This window comes from Camelus dromedarius, chromosome 14 (genome assembly GCF_036321535.1).
Source record: "Camelus dromedarius isolate mCamDro1 chromosome 14, mCamDro1.pat, whole genome shotgun sequence".
Taxonomy (NCBI): domain Eukaryota; kingdom Metazoa; phylum Chordata; class Mammalia; order Artiodactyla; family Camelidae; genus Camelus; species Camelus dromedarius.
In genome coordinates, this window is record NC_087449.1 from 4,039,156 (window position 1) to 4,056,777 (window position 17,622).

Here is a 17,622-nt window from a genome sequence, read left to right on the forward strand (position 1 = left end):
CACCCTGATTGACAATTTCCTGATTTTCTTCATAAAACATTGTTTTTAAAAATAAATGCGAAAAACACAGTGGAAATATCGTTTAGAACTAAAAGCCATATACCTTTTGATTTTCTCCAACTTTTCAGTGACACTCAAATTTATTCGTTTAGTTTAGCGGTGAGTATACATAGGGAATGTTAATTGCTGTGGAAAAATGCTGCTCAAAAAGGGTTTATTTAAAGTACAAAAGGAAAAAAACTTCAGAGCTTCTGAATACGTATCTATCAGGCTGCTTAGATTTCTTTGGAGCCGTTTTTCACCCATGCCCCTACAGTTCCTTCCAGAATGAGATTACCTAGTGAGAGTAATTAGTGAGAGGAAAAGAGCGCAGATCTGAGCACTGAATTCTGTCATTGAAGGTTGGGGGAGAGGCAGGAGGAAAACAGACTGTCGTATGTCAAAAGCCAAGGGAATGTGATGTTTCTGGAAGTAGACAGGGCTTGACAAGCAGAGCTAAAGCTGCAGAGAACTCAAGGAAAGTGAGAATTGCAAAATGTTCACTGGATTTAACAGCATGAAGGTCAAAGTGGGCTTGCTGAGAGCTGCCTCTGTGGAATAATGGGTACAAAAATCAGATGGCACCGGGTTAAGGAGTGTAGGTTGAGGAGAAAGACAGTTAATAAAATATCTTTTTAAATTGAAGAGAGTTAAGGAAAGCTGAGTAAACAGAAGAGAGGCGTAATAATGAAGCAAGGTTTCTGTGGAGGTAAGAGAAATGACATCTAAGTCATGGGAGGAGGGATTATCCTTTTGTAACAGGGTCGCTTCCTTTATTACCTTTATTATAATAGGAAGGAAGAAAAAAGGAATATTTTAGGTTTGATTTTTTTTAGATGTGGCTAAGTTTTGAGTTCCCATCTGATGGCTTCTGGTTTCTATGTGATAGAAAGCAGTCATTTGCTAAAGAGGGTTTTAGGTTAGAGGAGTGTGGGAAAGAAAGAATTATTTCGTACTATGGGATAGAAATATTGCCTATTCTCTGTGGCTTTCGGCTGGGCCTGAGAATTAAACTGACGTAAGATAGGTTAACGGGAGAAAACCACACATTTAATATAAATTCTCTGTGACACAGGAGCTTTCACAAGGAAATAAAGCCCCAAAGAAGTGGCAAAATCAAATGCTTTTATGCTGAGTTGAACAAAGAGGCAATTGTGGAAAAGTAACCAAAAAATACAGGGAGACTAAAGGAAGATGAGAATTATTTTCACAAGGTCTGTTTGCAGCATTCCCTCAGCTTCAACTCCCTGTCTAGTGTCTAAGAATGTCCCCCCGGCAACCGCCCCCGATACAGGAAAGGCATCTTTCATATGGGAATTTTATCTCCTGTTTTCAGGAAGAAAGGGGCAGATTAGATCGCTCTTCTTGCCTCTGCTGTTTTTCAGGTGCCTTTAGCTCAAAATAATCCTTAGGCCAAAGTGGCATATTTTGAGGTGGCATATTCTTCCATCCTTTACCTATAGAATATAGTAGAAATGCTGGAGAGTGTTGGAGGTCCGTTTGAGATTAATGACCATGAACTTGTGGTGACACCAGTGCTATCCTTTGTGACTGTCTTCAGCAGCCCACACCTTCATGGGCTGTAGGAAAAAAAGACACTGTAATTGAGTTAGTTCATCCAGGGCTGGGGCTTTATAGATAGTGAAAGGCAGACACAGGGAGCTAGGGCATCGTCAAGAACATTATTGAAGTGGTGGAACTGGCATCTAAATTGGAAAATACAGAAAGGTGAGGCAGCCTTCTAGAGATCTTGTAACAGTCGGAATAATCAGGCAAGGATAATTGATTGGATAGGTAGTTTATGGCCGAAGAGCAGAATGCTTCAGTGAATTATTTTGGGATTAGACCACGCTGAGGTAGTAGCAAGGTACAGGGTGTGACTGTAGGAGAGAGTGGCTAGGGTGGAATATTTGAGAAGAGCAGTGGGCGCGGGGGTATCAGTTGTTGGGGGGGTCATCTCTGAAGACATTGGGATTACCTGGGATGGTCACAGTACTTGGAGCTGAGAAGAAAACTGTGTGCCTAATGACAGAATAATGAATGACAAGGAGTCATGAGCAGTTCGGAAGCTAACATCAGGGAGGCAGGTGAGGGAAGTAATAGTCTGGGGATGGTAAAATAGCAAGAAAGAGGCAAGTCGACACCAAGGGGTATAGAAATGGTATCTTAAGGGAGTAATAAGGGTTGAGTTCAGGCTAGAAGGTGCAGGGAATACTCAGAGAACATAAAGGTAAATGGGATTTGCTGATTATGGTGCAGCTGTTCCAAAAGACTAGGAAGTTTGGCAAATGGAAGAGCTGGGTCAGTGGTCAGACAATATGTTGCTTATGGAGGTGATGTGCTGTGTAGAAAGCGGGAGAGGAGGTGGGATTTAGTTTTCGGAATTTCCAGGTGAAAACTGGTAGTTAATGTCAACTCCTTAAGGAGAATAGGTACTGAGGTCTGGTGGCCAGAGGACATGGCTCACCCAACCTGGAGTGAAATCTCCCAAGACCTGCAGTCTGAGCTCACACATGACCAGCCAGTGACTTAATAGTACTTTCTGAGATTACCTTCAAACCAAGGATTCATTTATTCATCTGTTTTGAAATAGGGGGAAACTAAGGCCAAGCAAGAGTTAGGGACTTGTCTGAGGATAGAAACTTTTTTCAGTATCAAGAATAAGGACTTACGGGGGAAGGTATAGCTCAAGTGGTAGAGCGCATGCTTAGCATGCACAAGGTCCTGGGTTCAATCCCCGGTACTTCATCTAAAAAATAGATAAGTAAACCTAATTACCTCCCCCCAAAAAAATTTTAAAAATAAAAAAATAAACTTTTTTTTTTAAGAGTAAGGGTTAGAATCCAGTTATACTGACTCTTAGTCCTTTGTTTCCTCCCCGTTTGTCTCAATAAGGTAGAAGACTTTTCTCTCACCTTTCTGCTTACAAGAAAGCATTTTACTCACACTTTCCTTAATACCAAAGAAATTCCGTTGAACTTAAATAAATGCGCATGTATTTGCTGGAAAAAGATGTCCTGAATCAAAGAACTCCATGATACTGAATGAAGATTGTTCAGCATAGTTACTGTTGTTTGGGTAATATCTTTCCTCAAAACTCTTCCTCCTGCCTAATCCAGTTACTATTTTATTCATGAACAGAATTATTCATGACCCAAGAACAGGTATTTCTTGATTTAAGAAAACCTGGTCTTTGACTTGAAAGACATAAAACACGAGGTGATTATCCAATGAGGGAATGGGTGATCAGCCAAACAATCAAACAAAAAGTGCTTTGTAGAGGATTAGCATAGGCTGATAGAAGAGGCTGTCATTTTGGCTGAGGTTTTATTGACAAGGTCGGGGTTTTATATTTCACTTTTTAAGAAACATCCAGTATATTATTTTTCACAGCCAAAGCTCTCTGTAGCCTTAACATTTTGGTAACTTAAAGAAATTTGTAATTAGCTTCAGTGTCCCTTTGAGTCCATAAAGTGTCTTTTTTTTTTCCCTAAAAGTTTGATTATGAGAGATAAGGGAAGTGCCATCCACTGATAGAACATTCTTGGAGTAAAACTTTATGGGGCGGGAAGGGTATAGCTCAGTGATAGAGTGCATACCTAGCATGTATGAGGTCATGGGCTCGGTCCCCGGGACGTCAGTTAAGTAAAAAATAACAGTAATAAATAAATAAGCGTAATTACCCACCCCCCAAAATTTAAAAGATTAAAAAAAAAACCTTATGGGAAGTTTCTGCTGGCCTGAATGCTTCCACTTCTGAGTGCCAGTATAATAACAGAATTTCATTTTGCTTTGATCTCCCTATGTTTACCCATGATTGATAATGATTTCCTTACAGGTAGAGAAATTACACAGAATGTGTGCCGTTAGATTCCTGGGATCTGTTGAAATGGCTTGCCAGCTATCTTATTGAACTGTTTCTCAGAAGTACCATCTGAGAAAGTAACGCAAAGTTCATTCATGTATTCTTTACGCTTATCAGGGACCTACTGTAATCCTCTTCAAACAACTTCCTAAATAACTTGTTTCTAACAACTTTAATTTACCATTACAAATTGTGCTTTTACTAGTGACTTCTCCAGATGATTCCGAAATTTAACTAGTTCTTAGATTGAAATATTCTGGATTTTATGGCTACTAGAAATGAAACTTGTACTTATGTTAGTTTATTGCTTTTGACTAAATTAGAGCTTTATTTTTTGAATTCACGATAATGTTAAAGATCTCTAGTTTAAAATGGGCACTTGCATAAATTTGTGTAAGGATTCTGTTAGAATGATTCTAGTGATAAGAGATTATATCATAGAAGACTCAGCTATCAAAAATTTTTATTTCTATTTTACACAAGCTTACTGTGTATCTGCTAGCTAAGTGTCTAATAGTGATATAAGTATATATTTCCTCCATTTAAATTTTTTGCTTTTATCCCATAGCATGTTTTTGGCCCTGGGGAGACTCTGCACCCGTGGCAGTAGAGCTAAGTTCTTGAAGACAATTTATGCTTCAAAAATCCTTGGACTCTCTACTTCTGCTGTAGGTATTGCTTAATCACTTCCAGGTAAAACATCACACATATTCTTCAATGACACAGGACACGATTTTTCAGCTACTTCATGAGTACTTTATTAGAATGAGTATTTCTGTTACATAAGCTGAAGTCATCTCTCGGCAGCAGTTAGCACTGGCATTCACTGGGCAGCTGCTTGCCTGTCTGTGTATCAGGTACGGTGCAGGGCATTGTATTCATTATCGCACTGAATTTTTTAATTTTTTTTATTGAAATGTAGTTGAATTACAGTATTAATGTTAATTTTGGGTGTACAGCCTAGTGATTCAGTTTTTTTGCAGATTATATCCCATTATAGATTATTACAAGATATTGGGTATAATTCCCTGTACTGTGTAGTAAATCCTTGTTGAGTTTCTATTGTATATGTAGTTGTTTGTATCTGTTAATCCCACACTCCTAATTTGTACCTCCCAACCCTCTTTGGTGACCATAAATTTGTTTTCTATGTCTGTGAGTCTGTTTCTATTTTGTGTATACATTCATTTGTATTGTTTTTTTAGAGTCTACCTTTTAAGTGTTATGTAGTAGTTTTTTTTTTCCTGTCTGACATTTTACTAAGCATAGTATTCTCTAGGTCCATCCACATTGCTGCAAATGGCAATGTTTCATTCCTTTTTTATATCTGAGGGTAATATTCCATTGTATATATACCATATCTTAAGCCAGTCATCTGTTGATGGGCACTTGACTTGCTTCCATGTTTTGGCTATTGTAAATAGTTACACTGTGAACCTTGAGGAGCATGTATTTTTTTTAATTAGTTTTCATTTTTTTTGCAGATATATACCCAGGAGTAGAATTGCTGGAAAATAAGTAGTTCTATTTTTAGTTTTTTGAAGAACCTTAAATACTGTTTTCCATAGTGGCTGCACCAAATTACATTTCCATCAACAGTGTGCAAGGATTCCCTTTCTCCACACCCTCTCCAGCATTTATTATTTGTAGCTATTTTTGATGGGAGCCATTCTGACCACTGTGAGGTGATAGCTCACTGGGGTTTTGCTTTGCATTTCTCAGATAATTAGTGACGTTGAGCATGTTTTCATGTGTCTACTAACCTTCTGTATGTCGTATTTGGAAAAGTATCTATTCAGGTCTTCTGCCCAATTTTCAATTGGGTTTTTGGTTCTTTGGTACTGTGTTATATGATCTGTTTGTACATTTTGGATATTAACTCTTTGTTGGTTGCATCATTTGCAAATATTTTCTCCCGTTCTATGGGTTGTCTTTTTATTTCATTGATGGTGTCTTTGCTGTGCAAAAACTAAGTTTGGTTAGGTCCCATTTGTTTTATTTTTTCCTTTATTTCTTTTGCCTTGGGAGACCAATCTAAGAAAATATTGCTATGATTTATGTCAGAGTGTTTCACATATGTCCCCTTCTAGAAGTTTAATGATATCATGTCTTACATTTAGGTCTTTAAACCATTTTGAGTTTATTTTTGTATATGGTGTAAAGGAATGTTCTAATCTCGTTGTTTTATATGTGGCTGTCCAGTTTTCCCGCCACCACTTACTGAAGAGACTGTCTCTTCTCCATGTGTATTCTTGCCTCCTTTGTCGTGGATTAATTGACCATGGTGGGTGGGTTTATTGCTGGGCTCTCTCGTCTGTTCCATTGATCTGTGTCTTTTTTGTACCAATCCCATACTGTTTTGGTTACTGTAACTTTGTAGTATAGTCTGAAGTCTGGGAGGGTTATGCCTCCAGCTTTGTTCTTTTTTTCCCCCTCAGATTGTGTTGGCAGTTGTGGGTCCTTTGTGGTTCCATATAAATTTTAGGATTATTCTAGTTCTGTGAAAAATGTCCTGGATATTTTGATAGGGGTTGCATTAAATCTGTAGATTGCTTTGGGTAGTATGGCCCTTTTAACAGAATTAATTCTTCCAATGCAAAAGCACAGGTTATCTTTCTATTTCCTTGAGTCATCTTCACTTTCCTTTATCTATGTTTCATAGTTTTCAACATATAGATCTTTCATCTCCTTGGTTAAATTTCTTGCTAGTTTTTTTTTTTTTAATGGTATTTTTTTTTACCTTAACTTTCTGATATCATTCTTAATGTATAGAAAAGCAATAGATTTGTGTGTATTAATCTTGTATCCTGCAACCTTGCTGAATTAATTTATTAGTTCTAATAGTTTTTGTGTGCAGACTTTAAAGTTCTGTACATAGAGTATTGTGTCCTCTGCAGATAGTCACAGTTTGACCTCTTCCCTTCCAGTTTGGATACTTTTTGTTTCTTTTTCTTTTTCTGATTGCTGTGTTTAGGATTTCCAATACTATGTTAAATAGAAGCAGCAAGAGTGGGCATCCTTGTCTTGTTCCTGAAGTTAGCGGGAAAGCTTTCAGATTTTCACCATTGAATATTCTGTGGGCTGTAGGTTTTTCATAAATGGCCTTTATTATGTTGAGATATGTTCCCTCTATACCCACTTCAACAAGAGTTTTATTTTGTTTGTAATTTTTATTTTTTACGCTTTTGGGGGATTTTTTGAGGAAGTAATCAGGTCTATTTATTTATTTATTATTAGTTGGGTTTTGTTTTTTGTTTTTTAGTGGAGGTACTGGGGGTTGAACCCGTGACCTCATGAGTGCTAAGCACACACTCTACCATTGAGCTACATACTCCCTGACAAGAGTTTTCATCATGAGTGAATGTTGAATTTTGTCAAATACTTTTTCTGCATCTATTGAGATGATCATTTGATTTCTGTCTTTCCTTTTTATGTGACTGTAAGTGCAGGCGCTGTGACTTCCAGTTATAGGAAATACAGCAGATTGAGGACCAGGTTATGTGACATCATGGAAAACCAAAAACTCCAGAATGTGGGTCATAACTGCAGGATAGATGCCTTACTTGGTTTTTTTCAACTAATCAGTAGCATTAGGGCAAAGTGGGGAGGTAGTGTTTCAGAGCAACTGCACTGAGATGGAAAGAGGCTTAAGAACCACAACCACCAATGTGATGTGTGGACCTTGTTTAGGAACTTGATTAAATCAACAGAAATGTAAAAAGATATTTTGAAAGACTTTCAGAGAAATGTGACTGAATTGGGTATTAGATGATACCAAGGAACTGTTAGTGAGTGATAATGACATTGAAGTTATATAAGAAAATATCCACTTTGTTTTAGAGCTAGATGCCAAGTATATAGTGGTGAAATAACTTAAGGTCTCAGATTTGCTTTAAAATTACTGAGCAATAAAAAAAGAGAGAGAAAGAAAAGGAAAAGCAGGAGAGATGAAGCAAATGAGGCAAAATCTTGGTATCATTATTGAATCTGGGTAACGTGTGTGTGAGTGTTTTATATTATGCTGAGTCATATGAAATTGTCATTTTTGTAGGTTAAATAGGTGAATATTGACAGTTTCATATTGTTCAGCATAACCTCTCAACCTTTATATATAGGTATGAAATTTTCATAAAAACCATCGTCAACTTCTCCTTCTACATGTAAATGCTCTGATTTCTACCTCATAATCGTCTTGAGTCCTACCTCTCCTCTTTATTACCATCTTGAATGTCTTAGTTCAGGTCCTACATGCAGAGAAGTTGACTGAAGCCACAAAAGTGGGTGCAGTCACCCAGGATGAGCAGATAAAGCCATGGTACTAAATTAAGGCTGGTGTGTGCTGAATTATTATCTGTGGAACTCTGTTAGTATGCGCATGTCCAGGATCCATCCTGAGAGATTCTGGCTCTGTAAGTCTGGGGTGTTTTTTATAAATCGAAAAAGACTTGCCCGAACAAGCCAGACTACTTACTGTAAACCTGTTTGCACTAGAAATTCCATCTCATCCACACCATTGTTAACATTGTAGAAAGCTTACTGTGAAATTTATCTCTGGAAGGTAATGCGATAGGAGATGGGTTAGACTTTGTGTGGATCATTTTCTTTTTTTTACAAAAACAGTTTATTTTTTCTTTGTAGTTTCTTCTGTAATTTCATTTTTGCTTCTGTAATTTTAAATAATGGTTTAAATATTAAGAAAATATTATTGCTATACAGTAAGAAAAGAAACAAGGGGAACCCAGGATGAAAATCACTTTCTGTCCCCTATTTTAGTATGTAGATCTTAAAGGCCTAGAAACCAGGAGATAAGGTTTATATTATCCTCTGATGCTGGAAAGCCAGGGAATGAATTAATAGATGAGAGAGAGACAGAGAGAAAGATGGAAAGAAGGAAGGGGGGAAACAAGGAGAGAAGGAAGAAGTAATTGTTGATGAGGGGTCTCCTGGAGCACCAACCCCTACTCCCTGATGTGTCACCCTTTGTTAGACTGACTGGTCTTCATTTAAAGTTGAGTCATTCAGATGGCAATTTGTAGCCCTTTGGTTTTCAACTCTTCTTCCATTAATAATCTATTGTCTACTTCTTTTCCAGATAGCTTCCCTAGGTAGGACTTCTCAGGGGAACTATTCTGTGTGGTACGATAGTGATGTATATGCGTCACACACTTGTCAAGACCTGTAGAAGGTAGAACACCAAGAGAGGAACACTTATGTAAACAATGGACTCTGGGTGATAATAGTGTGTCAATGTTGTAACACGTGTAACACATGTACCACTCTGATGGGGCACGTCGTTGTTGGGGTGTCAGAGGAGTATGTGGGAACTCTGTATTTTATACCTGATTTTGCTGTGAAACTAACACTGCTCTTAAAACGTCTGTTTTTTTAAAAAAGGATTTCAAAAATTTATGTGCCCACTACAGAAACAAAAACACTTAACTTTATAGGAAGTAAGACAAAAACTTTCCCATTTTTAGTCTGTCCTTATCTAAGGACGTCACAGCTCTTTCGTTTTTTGGGTCTTTTTTTTTTTTTTTTATGTGAGCACATTCTCTACTGTACTTTCAGTTCATATGCAACATCTTACCCCCATTGGAGTTAAATTACTCTTCCTACTTGTATCTAAGAATTTTTTCTAGTTCCTGACTGAGCAGTAGTTTTGAGTAGATGGTATGTACTTTTCCACTGTGACGTTAGCTCACTTAGTCGTCATTACAGTTGCGTCAGGTAGGCATTCATTTTTCTTTTTAACGAACGAGGAATCTGAGTTTCAGAGAAATCACGTAACCCGCCTGCCATCACAGGTAGTAGTTTTGATCCTTAATTTTGAACTAAGGTCTGTCTGGCTTGAAAGCTCTTTACACAACCTTGGAAATTCGAATTATAATGTAGGCATTTGTTAGAGCACAGAGCTTGGCAGGTCAGTGGGGCATTGTGCACAGGCTTGCCCAGATTTAGCTTTGTAACTCTTCCTGGATTAAGTGACCAGCAGAAACTACCTGTCTCTCAGTCTCAAAATTTCCATGGTTTGTCCTGGTTGGTGCAGCCTCCATAAGGTTAGATTGTGTCAAACCCTAATCCAGTCAGCTGTGTGGGGAAATGGGAGGGGAGGATGGGATTGAACAGTCTAGGTGGGCAGAGGGGCTCACCCCTGTCAGTATGGGAGGGGGCAATACACCCACTCACTCCTGTAGGATCTTTGATTGGATCCAACTTTCAGAGACTAAATCAGGCATTGACCCCGTTCCCTTGTATGCCAGCTATCTACTTGCCTATTCTATCAGCTCCCAGGTTTAGAGAAACCCTTGTTTCCAACATTAAAAAACAAAGTAAATTTTAAGGATCTCATTGGCTTTACTCAGTGATGCATGAATCGGGCAGCATCCAATCAGCAGATGGAAAGGAGCTCCGAGGAGCTGTACAACTGAAAAGGAGCAGGGACAAGGAAGTTATACAAGCAAAAAGCAGATTGGTTGTGGCAGTGATGCTGGAAAAACGGGTGTGGGGCATGAGGAGGGCTGTGTCCCAGGCTTCGGTTGAGCCCTTGGAACATGCCCGCCAAGTATGGGTCCTTGGCGTTGTGCAGCAAAAATTTCAAGAGCAAGCCACAGTTGAGTAAAGGTAGATTTATTTAGAGATATACATCAAAAAGCAAGAGAAAGGCCATGAGGTGTGGGGGTTGGGTGCTCAGATTAAAGTAAAAGTAGGTACATGCTCCATAGTCAGAGTGTGGGCAGTCTCCAAAGAGGAGGAAGAGAGAGAGGGCCCTGAGGGGCAATGTTGCCAGTTTTTATGGGCTCGGTAGCTCCACACCTACAAGTGGGAGGACTGTTCTAACAACCCTGGGGAAGAGGCTGGGATTCCCAGGAACTGGGCCACCACCTGCTCTTTGACCTTCATGGTGCCTGTGGGCATGTGATTTATCATGCTGATATGTTACCAGGAGTGTATGAGGCTCAAGGTCCACTAGAAGTCATACCTCCTGCCATTTTAATCCTCAAGGCCTAGTTGGAGTTGAACTTTCTACCATTTTGGTATAATTACTGTTATTCATTGAATAGCTGTGCCCTGCCCCCTTCCTGTCTCAGCTGTGCCCTGCCCCCTTCCATATCTCACTTTTCTTTCCAGGGTGGCAGAGGCCTGTTAGGCTGATTTCTTCACTTGTGTTGACCAAGTGAGTCCTGATTGACTAGGTTAAGATTTGCTTCTGGGAGAGGCTGGCACTGTATTTAAGTTAGGTCTCATTTTGCTGAAGTGGGGCTTGGCATACGTGACTCCATTTGGAGCCTGTTGTTTTTAATACCGATAGCCTTGTTTCTCTACATGTATAGTTGAAACATAGGTTTCCAGAAAAATGTAAAATCATGAGTCATACAAGTATAAAGATGTGTTAAAGACTTATTATATTCATATGGGAGAATAATCAAACGTTACAACCAGTTCAAAGGAAAAGTCAAAAGGCACAAGTTTGTATGTAGTAGAGGAATTGAATTGAAAATGAAGGCAAAGCTATTTTCCTGAGGGTGTAAGGAAGTCAATCAAAAGTCAATGCTCTAGAAGGAGCATTTGCATGCTGGTCAGTTACCTTTAATCTACAAAGGTGCAGAACAGCTCAAGGCCCAATTCTGGCTGCTCCGATTGGCTCTGTAAGGTGGTGCTGTAGCCACTGCACACAGATTTTTTCTACAATATATTATCTCAGAAGGAATCCAAACTCCTTTTTCACTCATTTGGTTAGTCAACAAATACCAGTAGCTACAACATATCAGGCACAATTAATTGTAAAATAAATACCTAAATATGTGTTACTTACTTGGATGTTTTCTCATATATTTTTTAGTGTCCCTTGCTTTGCACTTCCGCTCAGTTCATCCATTACAGCAACATTCTGTCATTTTCCTCTGCTATCTAGTGGCAAAAGTATGTAATTTGTCTATTTTTTCAATGGATACCTTAGAAAACACCTAATGTCTGTGAAATAATTGTTAATGTCTGCTAGCTTGAGCAGCATTTTGTCCAAAGAGAGAAAGAGAACATGATGTCACCATACCCTGTAAGCTCTTTTTTTTTTTAATTTTTAAAATTTTAATAAATTTTTTTTTACAGCATTACAGGTTCAGAGCAAAATAGCAGAACCTGAGTTCCCGTGAGCCCCCTGGCCCCACACATGCATAGCTTCCCCCACTGTCAACATCCCTCCGCTGAGTAGTGTCCTTGTTAGGAACAATGAACCTACCTTGATACATCCTTGTTGCCCAAAGTCCATGTGTTACGGAAATGACAGGCCAGCCAAGAAATAAGCACCACTCAGAGGGTTGGAGTACTCAGATTTATTACGCTGGCGGGCTCAGAGGGGCTTCTGCTCCGAAGCTCTGAGCACCTCCAAGACGTGCACATGAGGTTTTATAGGGTTAATTACAAGTATGGGGCTATTAGCCAATAAGGTTCAAACACAAAAAGCAAGGAATCAGTACACTGGAGCTTATCAATTCGGAACAGATCACGTTACTGACACTTGTTGAGCTTGGATTTACGAGTTAGCTTGTTAGCCCAGTAAACTGACACTAAACTTCAGGTTTACGAGTTAGCCCGGCAGAACTTATATCAGTAAACCAACACTTATCACACTTAGATTTGTGACTTAGCTCGTTAGCCCATCTGGGCTTTTCCTTCACACATGGTTCACATTAGGGTTCAGTCTCGGTATTGTACGTTTTACGGGTTTTGACAAATGTGTAATTACATGAATCCACCTTCATAATACCATGCAGAAGAGTTTCACTGCCCTAAAAATCCTGTCTTCTACCCATTCATCCTTCTTCCCCCAAGTTCTGTAAACCGCTGATCTTTTACTGTCTGCCTGATTTTGCCTTTTCCAGAACGTGTATAATTGAAATCATATACCATATGTGGCCTTTTCAGATTGGCTTCTTTCACTTAGTAATATTAACATCTTTTTCTCCATGTCTTGTCTTGGCTTGATAGCGCATTTCTTTTTAGTACTGAATGATACTCCATTGTTTGGATGTACCACAGTTTATTTATCCATTCGCTTATCCTGTCTTCTTCCACATTTTGGCAACTATGACTAAAGCTGCTATAAACATCCATGTGCTGGATTTTATATGGACATAATTTTTCACTTCCTTTGGGTAAATACCAAGGAGAATGAGTGCTAGATTGTATAGTAAGACTATCTTTAGTTCTATAAGAAATACCCAGCAGCTTTTTAAAATCAGCTTTATAAAGGTACAATAAACTACATCTACTTAGAGTATACAACTCAATAATTATTTTTAAATGTATATACCATGAAACCACTGCCACAATCAACATACAGAATGTTCCCATCACCCCTAAAAGATGCCTCCTGTTCGTTTGCAGTCCATCCCTCACTCTCCTGATGGGATCATGTAGTATGTACTGTTTTGTGTATGGTTTCTTTCACACGCAAAATGCCTTTAAATTGACCCTTGTTGTGGTGTAGTTCATTCCTTTTTATTGCTGAGTTAGCATCCCATTGTACTGATACATCCTTTGTTTACCCATTCATTCACCTGTTGATGGACTTTTGTGTTGTTTCCAGTTTGGGGCTGTTTTGAATAAAGTTCTTATGAACATTTCTGTAGATGCCATTGTGTGGACTTAGGTCTTCTTTGCTCTTGGGTAAATACGTAACAGTGGAATTGTTGGACTGTGTGGTAGATTTATGTTTGTTTTTTTAAGTAACTTCTGGGCAGTTGTCCAAAGCGGTTGTACCATTTTACATTCCGGCAGGGTAGTGCAACCCTTCCAGATGCCTCACATCCTTGTCAACACTCCAGTGTCTATAATTCTAGCCATTCTGATGGGTATCTAGTGGCACCTCATTGTGGTTTTAATTTTCATTTCCCTGATGACTAATGATGCTGAGCATCTTTTATGTACTTTTTGGCCATTCGTGTATCTTCTGTGGAGTGGCTGTCAGATTTTTTTGCCTATTTTTAACTAGGTTGTTTGCCTTCTTATCAAGTTGTAAAAGTTTATACATTATAAATAAACTTCTTTTGTAAGATACATGTTGCAAATACTTTCTCTCATGTTATGGCTCATCTCGTAACTATTTAAGAGATATTTGAGCCTACTGAATATTGTAGGAGAGGGGAAAAATACAATTTTTCCTCTACCCTCCTAGGGTTTCTGGCTGAGGCCCCGAAAATTAGACTGACGAAAGACAGATTAAACAAGAGTTAAGCAGTTTATCAATATGTGCGTTGCACATGCACACAGGGGAACTCAGTGGGGTGGTTAGAGCTTGGGCTTATCAAGCATCTGAACAAAGAACAGTACATTTGCAGAGAAGTGACCAGACAAAGAAAAAATTTAGCAATAAAAGAGGAGGGTTATATTGACCAGGTTTCTTGTGCAGAGTCCTCTGGTGCTACCTCAGCTGGTAAGAGTCTAGAACTGTCTCTGGTGTTAGGAATTGTCCTGCCCTTCCAGGTAGAAAGCAGGGCGAGAGGCAGAGGTTTTCCTGTGTCTGCTTCTTCACAATTGCCTTTGGCTCAAAGTGATCATTATGTCAAACTGGAATGGCTTGGGGTGGCATATCTAATTTCCTATAGTATCATAACAGATTTTATGGATTTTTTTTTCAGTCAAGCAATAATAAACATACTGTGAGTGTTCGCCATGTGCCACTGTACTTTGCATATGCTTTACATCATATCCCACTTAATCTTTGTAACTGTCCTCTATTGTAATACTGTTTTATGTAGACTGCAAGTCCGCTGTGGCTTTGCCGCAGATTACAGCTCCACTCTGTGTGGTTTTTTATTGCAGAATCTGGGCTAAAGGAGTAACCCCCACCTGAGACATGGTCTTCTCACCGTGGAGGCTGAACCAAAACATTCAGACGCTTCTTAAAGCTTCTCCTGGACCTAGTCTGTGTTACATTCATTCACTTTCCACTGCCCAGAGCAAATCCCATGGCCAGTGTCAAAATTACTCCTTCTAAAAAGGAGGGGTAATTACATGGAATCGTGTAATGTACATCAGATGAGAATAAACCTGGAGTGTTTCAGACCCAGAAAGAAAACAGGCTCAAGGAGAATAGGGAATTTTAGTCTGTTCGGCTCACTGTTGTATCCCAAGCAGAAAAGTGCCTTGCACAAGATTAAGGATTCAATACGTATTTGCTACATGTGTGCATGAAGCCAGTGTGGTCAGAGGGTAAGGGAGACGTGAGATTGCAGTCACTAGCAATCCACGGGTTGGCATATAAGGGGAAGCTTAATTTCACCCTGCCTTAGAATTTGGTTCTCCATCAGCTCTTCCCCTGGCAATCATTCCAGATGGAGGAGTTTGATGCTGCGTGCCCTCAGCTCTGCTGTACGTGCGGGGGGTCTGCACCTCTCTCTCTCTCAGCCTTCCCATTTAGATGGACTTGTGGGGACTGCTGTGCCCTGGAACCCCTCCCCTTTTCTAAGGATAGCAGTTCCTCCTGTTTTTTCTGGAAATGCTCTTTTCCCCGTTTCAGCCTTATGTTTCAGTAGGCCCTAGTATATTTAGAAAGATATTATCCAGGGCATTGACAGGTTCTAGCTTAGCACACCTGGAGGGGCTGGGGAGGGGCTGGAGTCAGGTCTGTACCATTTTTTGATTGAGTAGTAAGTACATCAAAAAAAAAAAAGCATCAAAAAAAGTAAAAAGCATCATTTGACAGCATCTCTACTTCTCTCATGACCTTGCTCCACACTGCCCTAATATCTTTCATCATAGTCTTAATATATTAATATAGTACTTGTTAAATTGGGGGGAAATGCCACAGTTGATTAACCAATGCTAGGCCATTCAGAGCTCTTCCCTAGAATTTTTGAAAATAGAACCAGAGAAAGCAACTCTCGGGCCCTCTGTGTTGGTGAAATTAGGAGGCACAGCTGTGTTTTGTCTCCTGTGGAGAAAAGTGGATTGAGGCTGCACAGAAAGTAGATGAAGCAGAGACCTGGTAAGGTTCAAGTTTCTGGTTTCAAGTTACCCTTGAGGCTGGCTCCACTTCTTACCTTCCCATGGAGACATGAGCTTTCTAATAAATTCCTCTTCTCTCTGTTCAGATTGAGTTTCTGTCTGTGCAGCTAAGAGATCTGAGTCGTATAGTTTTGGAGCTTCAGAGGCATCCATGTGCTTGTCTGTTTCTTAGCCTTCAAGCTAGGAAAGAGTGTAACAGAGTTTGGTTTTAGTCAGGTTGGGGAACAGTCAGGTTTCTTGCCAGCTCTCAAACTGGCAATGTATCAATAAATTACCTTTCCAAAGGGAAAGATGCACGAAGTTTCTTTTTAAAATAGATCTGTATTCAAATTTTAAAAGACACTTAGGAAGTGGTGTAAGTGTTAAGGAATGAAGGAAAATGACACTAAGAGTCTGTGGTTGCTAGAACATCAAATATCAAATTATATGTATGTATATACACACTCACAAATATATCTTTTTTTAACATTTTTCATTGATTTATAATCATTTTACAATGTTCTGTCAAATTCCAGTGTAGAGCACAATTTTTTAGTTATACATGAACATACATATATTCATTGTCACATTTTTTTCTCTGTGAGCTACCATAAGATCTTGTGTATATTTCCCTGTTCTATACAGTATAATCTTATCTATTCTACAATTTTGAAATCCTGCCTATTCCTTCCCACCCTCTGCTCCCTTGGCAACCACAAGTTTATATTCTATGTCTATGAGTCTGTTTCTGTTTTATATTTATGCTTTGTTTGTTTTTTTGTTTTGTTTTGTTTTGTTTTAGATTCCACATATGAGCGATCTCATATGGTATTTTTCTTTCTCTTTCTGGCTTACTTCACTTAGAATGACATTCTCCAGGAGCATCCATGTTGCTGCAAATGGCGTTATGTTGTCATTTTTTATGGCTGAGTAGTATTCCATTGTATAAATATACCACTTCTTCTTTATCCCATCATCTGTCGATGGACATTTAGGCTGTTTCCATGTCTTGGCTATTGTAAATAGTGCTGCTATGAACATTAGGGTGCAGGTGTCATTTTGAAGTAGGGTTCCTTCTGGATATATGCCCAGGAGCAGGATTCCTGGGTCATAGGGTAAGTCTATTCCTAGTCTTTTGAGGAATCTCCATACTGTTTTCCACAGTGGCTGCACCAAACTGCATTCCCACCAGCAGTGAAGGAGGGTTCCCCTTTCTCCACAGCCTCTCCAGCATTTACCAGCCTTTGATTGATTTTTTTCTATGTTTTTTTTATCTCTATTTTATTTCCTTCCTAATCTTAATAATTTCCTTCCTTCTGCTGCCTTTTGGGGTTTTTTGTTCTTCTTTTTCTAGTTCTCTCAGCTGGTGGGTTAAATTGTTTGAGATTGTTCTTTTTTTAGGAAGGCCTGTATCATTATAAACTTCCCTCTTAGCACTGCCTTTGCTGGGTCCCATAAGTTTTGTGTGGTTGTGCTATCATTTTCATTTGTCTCAAGGTATTTTTTAAACAAATATATCTTACATATGTGTATATATATATACAAATTCCATGTGTGTGTATATATATTTATCCATAAAATTAAGCAAAAGTTATTATGTTTGGTTAGTTTAAATAAAACATTGAGGATATTTGTCATCTTTCTTGTGATAGTTAATACTTGTATTACAAGTGGACCTTCACCTTTCACATCAGACTTTAAAACTGAAGGAAACAGAGCAGGGACCACATAAT

At 38.9% G+C, this 17,622-nt stretch overlaps 1 protein-coding gene across 6 annotated transcripts in view; it reads left to right on the top strand.

Moving 5' to 3' along the window:
* The window catches only part of KYAT3 (kynurenine aminotransferase 3), a 57,669-nt gene that overhangs the window by 1,436 nt on the left and 38,611 nt on the right, over positions 1 to 17,622 (top strand). For 4 of the 6 annotated variants that reach the window (XM_010974665.3, XM_010974667.3, XM_031465539.2 and 1 more), the window contains one exon: positions 4,473 to 4,572. The exons of 1 other annotated variant lie outside the window; for it this stretch is intronic. In XM_010974665.3, coding sequence (XP_010972967.2) covers positions 4,474 to 4,572 — 99 coding nt within the window. In that variant the 5' untranslated portion in view covers position 4,473. Of the gene's footprint in view, positions 1 to 4,472; positions 4,598 to 17,622 lie in introns of those variants that run through there. One more of the 6 variants, XM_010974669.2, reaches the window with a different exon arrangement.